This window comes from Photinus pyralis, unplaced genomic scaffold (genome assembly GCF_008802855.1).
Source record: "Photinus pyralis isolate 1611_PpyrPB1 unplaced genomic scaffold, Ppyr1.3 Ppyr1.4_LG7, whole genome shotgun sequence".
Lineage (NCBI taxonomy): Eukaryota > Metazoa > Arthropoda > Insecta > Coleoptera > Lampyridae > Photinus > Photinus pyralis.
Window position 1 is genome coordinate 316,685 of NW_022170738.1, and position 4,336 is coordinate 321,020.

The 4,336-nt window shown below is 40.1% G+C and overlaps 1 protein-coding gene across 1 annotated transcript; it reads right to left on the reverse strand.

Annotated features, from left to right (window-relative positions):
- Nucleotides 1-949: 949 nt before the first annotated feature.
- On the reverse strand, nucleotides 950-3,013 carry LOC116176776 (facilitated trehalose transporter Tret1-like). The gene is made up of 2 exons (XM_031495534.1): nucleotides 2,412-3,013; nucleotides 950-2,330 (listed from the first exon to the last, which is right to left on the reverse strand). The coding sequence occupies exons 1-2, from the start codon at nucleotides 2,566-2,568 to the stop codon at nucleotides 988-990; spliced, it is 1,500 nt and encodes a 499-aa protein (XP_031351394.1). The 5' UTR covers nucleotides 2,569-3,013; the 3' UTR covers nucleotides 950-987.
- Nucleotides 3,014-4,336: the final 1,323 nt, after the last annotated feature.

A 4,336-nucleotide genomic window follows, 5' to 3' on the forward strand; every position in this document is an offset into this window, starting at 1 on the left:
TCACAACATTTACAGTTCAGCTTGGAGTTTAAGGTATTTGGTCTGACCCACAATCTGTTAGAAGTTAACAGGTAAACTGAGAGCAGAGTCGAAACTCTCCTCTGTGCTAGGGAGAAGTTCTGTGCCGTGATAATAAATAAAGGCAAAGAGCTAGCTCGGTTTTTGTTGTGGTGTTTTGTGTACGGTCTTTCTGGTCTACGGACCAGTGCACACAGCATTCTTAATTGGCGCCCAACGTGGGGCACACAGCATTCTTTTGTGGCGTCCAACGTGGGGCACACAGCAATACGTAAAGCAGTATTTATTGTCCTATTCTATTCACATATGTATTAAAATTGGATTTCTCACCGCGCTTCTAATTCCCTTTTAGTTTCCTTACGGTTAAATAAAACAACTTGGTTCATAAGAAATGAAACAGTTAATTTCCTTGCAATGCGTACCTAAAACATACCTACACATAGTGACATACATTCGTACGCTCAAGGTTTCATTCGTATCTAAATTTAGATCCTGCCTTCTTTCAAATTACTGTACCTATAGGGAAACCCCGTTAGAATCTTAATTAGCAAAAATTTTATGAAAGTCATTTCAACAAGATAAAATTTCACGCTCCATTTATGATTTTTTACTCATTAATTGATGTTTACTAATGCCTTATAAAGGTAAATAGAATATGGCAGAAGTGTTCTAAATTTGCACAGTGTACACAAATACACATGAATAACAAAGTTTAATGACGCCAATTAAACGGTTGGTAGAGTCCCTTCCCTAAACACTTCCAACGAAAATTTGGCATTGTGTTTTCATTTTCCAACTAGGTGGTCGTGAACACAAAATTTCAAAAATTAATACTAAAACTAGGTGGTCGTGAACACAAAATTTCAAAAATTAATACTAAAAACTGTTCTTTCATTATAATAAAAAATAAAATTACAATAATAAACTACAATATGTAATGAACACGAATGGGTGTAACTTAACGTACTATCATGAGCAATCTTCGCCATTCAATATGGCTTGTATTTCTTGTAAAGTCTTCCCCGACGTTTCTGGCAGCAAAAAGTAAACAAAAAAGAATGCCAAAGTACAAAAACCGGAAAACAACCAAAACGATCCGTGAATTCCCATTGTCTCAGTCACGGTGCCGAAACTATTCGTAATAATAAACGCCAGAAGCCAACAGATCGACGCCGCTATTGTGGAAGCAAACGATTTAACGTTAGCTGGAAACAGTTCGCCCACTACGGCCCACGGTAACGGACCGAATCCCAAACAGTACGAAATGTTGTAACAAATCAAACTTGCGACGGGCAACCAGAAAAGGTGATCTTTGGCAATTGGGCTATTTCGGATGTAAAAGTATAACCCCAGAAGAGCCATAGCGAACGCCATGCCTAAAGCGGATGAGATGAGTATGAATCGTTTTCCTGTCCGCTCGACAAAAAGAGGAGTGAAAAGGCCAGCCAATACCTGAACTACACCGATTATTATTGCCGATATTTCTGATGGAATCGTAGTGCCTGCTAAGAGGAAAATAGTTTGCGTGTAGAATACAACGATGTTTATCCCACAGAGCTGCTGGAAGCTGACCAATCCAACTGATATCATCATTGCTCGTAATAAACCTTTCGATCTAAATAGATCTGTATATCTACCCTTATTTCGCATAGATACTTCGACATTTGTCTTAATTTCTGACAATTCTTTTTGCACCCCTCGACAAGATTTCTGACGAAACTTCATTAAAGCTTTTGCTGCTCCTGCTTCATCGTTGCGCGCAATTAGGTAATAGGGGCTGTCTGGAATGAGGAGAAGAAAAGTGAGGACAAAGAGGAGCGAAGGCATCAGGCAAATTATGTTGAAAGCGGCTAGTGAAACATACGGTCCGATACAATAGGAGAATAAGATTCCCAGAGTGATAAAAAGGGAAAACAGTGATCCGAGCGCCCCTCTGTTGCAGTCTTCGCCGATTTCGGCGACATATATCGGCAAAATGGTAAAGACGCCTCCCAGTGCTAATCCGCACAGAAAGCGTACAATGTAGAATAAATTGATGTCGTGCGCAAATACTGCCATCGCGAATGCTGTCGTGAACGGTAAGCTTGAGATTAGAATTGACTTCTTTCGCCCGATTCGATCCAAGAACAGCCCCGCGGCAAGCGGTCCCAGGACGGCACCAAGTGGTAAAAGTGAACCCAGCAGCGATTGTTGATGTATTGTTATGGGGTGGGGCAGAGGGTTGTTTTCTGGCTCAATTTCTCCATTTAGTTTTGGAATGACTGGCGAAGTCCACCCTAAAACCACCCCGCTGGAGAAGGAAGTTAGGTTTGCTGAAATAAAGACAAAGCGACTTAACGTGATATATTTTGTAAGTAGGGGGATAGACAAACGAAAAGTTTAAAGAAACTTACCTAGACACACAGCGAGGTATAAAAAGAATCCCTTTCTTTGTTCACCTTCACCCACGTCATTGAGATTAATTTTCACATTTTCACTTATGTTTTCCGATTGATACCGTGAGCACGAGTGATCGTGTACCGGAACTTGTTTATACTTGACGTCGTCCATTTTAATGAGGGCCTAATTAATGATTGTATCCTTACTAAAAAAAAAGGTCTTGCTTTCTGCAAGATGCAAACGGAAATATTTTAATTGCCAGTTCGGTTTCGAATAATAAAGCGTGCTTAAGGTAGGTGTGGCATGTAAATATTGCTCGAACTCAAACTGTTATCTATCATAGTACCAAAGAATATACTTAATTTGCTCTTTAATAGAACTTTATGAAGGTATATTAGAAGAGTAAATAAAAGTTTTGACTTATTCCACGTACCTTTCCTACTTTCATACCTACGTTTATCGAGGGGATACTAATTATCAAAAGTGATAATTTATAGTGCTTTTACCAGTTTAGGAGCTAGATAGGAGATAAATGATTATTTGGATAGTCTGTAATTACACGAGGCCTTTATGAAAATAGGGAAGCAGTCACAGTCAGTTTTTATTCATTCTTTATACGTATATAGTACAGTGCTCCGTGGCAGAAATTTTGACTTCCGGGGGGGGGGGGGGGTGTCACAAGCTGAAATTCACAAAAAATGAAAGGTCATGATATACTATTGACGGGGGGTTATTAGTCAATGGATATACCGATTCTAAATGTCAAGGTCGTCCAAAATCGGTCCATGCATTAGGGCACAAAATCCGAAAAACGAGTTAAGCACATGTACGGAAAGAAGAAAAAATTATCAAAGTCCTCGTGTGAGATCGAAGGGACTTCAGCGCATTTTTGTGTGGAAGATCACTATTCTATTAGCCACTTTTGACTCAACCATCATTAAAAGATCTTGTCAAAGACTACTACATTCACTTTGTCGGTTACCCGCTTCCCACTTTCCGCGTGCACCCGCAATTCGTGTTTAAAGTTTGACTCCACCATCAGTAAAATCTTGTCGGGGGCTACCACATTCCCTTTGACGGTACCCACCTTCGACGTCCCGTTCACCCGTTTTTAAAATTATGGTTTGGTCTCTTTTTGAGTTTCCATTTATTGATTTACCTATGTAATTAATAATTATCTGTATCAATTATATTGGCAAAACTTTGTTATACCCGTGTCGAGAACATACCTATGATGTAAGAGCGAAATGGAGCTACAGGAAATGTAGAGATAGATTGTATTCACCGGAGTGAAAGCGCGTCGCTTGTAAGTGAGTAAAAAGTTCGTTGTTTTACTTTTAATTAGATATTTTGGTTACTATTGCAGATAAAATTACAATTCTCAGTGCAATGTAAAGATAAACGATGAACGAAACTTTATTTAAGAGTAAAACTTTTTGATTTAGGTGTCCGTTTATTAAATACGATGTAAACGCAAAAGTTGCTCAAAATTTGCCTCCACCCCATCAATAACCAAGGAACAACTTAGACAACAGAGGCAAGGGGCCCTCTCCCTCTCCCAATGACCAGTGTACCTGGAACTATTCGCTAACAAGCGGGATGACGGGGAGCTAACCGACCGCTTTGTGTGCATCAAACGTGCCATACTTGCACAATTCACGCGTAACCATACTGTTACCACACAACTGGACATGGTTTACGCGCTGCTACGTCACCACGTTAGGAAACGAGGGCCGATGTCAAGGTTCACAACCTTGAAAGAACTTCTCGATGAGGACCTCCGAACTGACCATGGTGGACATAGACTCCAACGGAACTAAGAAGGAATTCGCAAATGAGAAGAAGAAGCAACGCTGTTGCTTTTGCAATTTCCGAGTTCACGATGTCAGCGTATGTCGAATGAAGAAGGAACAGGTGTCAAAACCCAAAACTCCACCGA

Excerpts from the sequence above, each read along its gene's own strand:
- LOC116176776 (XM_031495534.1), bottom strand. The coding sequence starts at position 2,568 with ATGGACGACGTCAAGTATAAACAAGTTCCGGTACACGATCACTCGTGC. Across the intron at positions 2,331-2,411 it reads ATACCTCGCTGTGTGTCTAG|CAAACCTAACTTCCTTCTCC; the intron begins GTAAGTTTCTTT and ends TCTTTATTTCAG.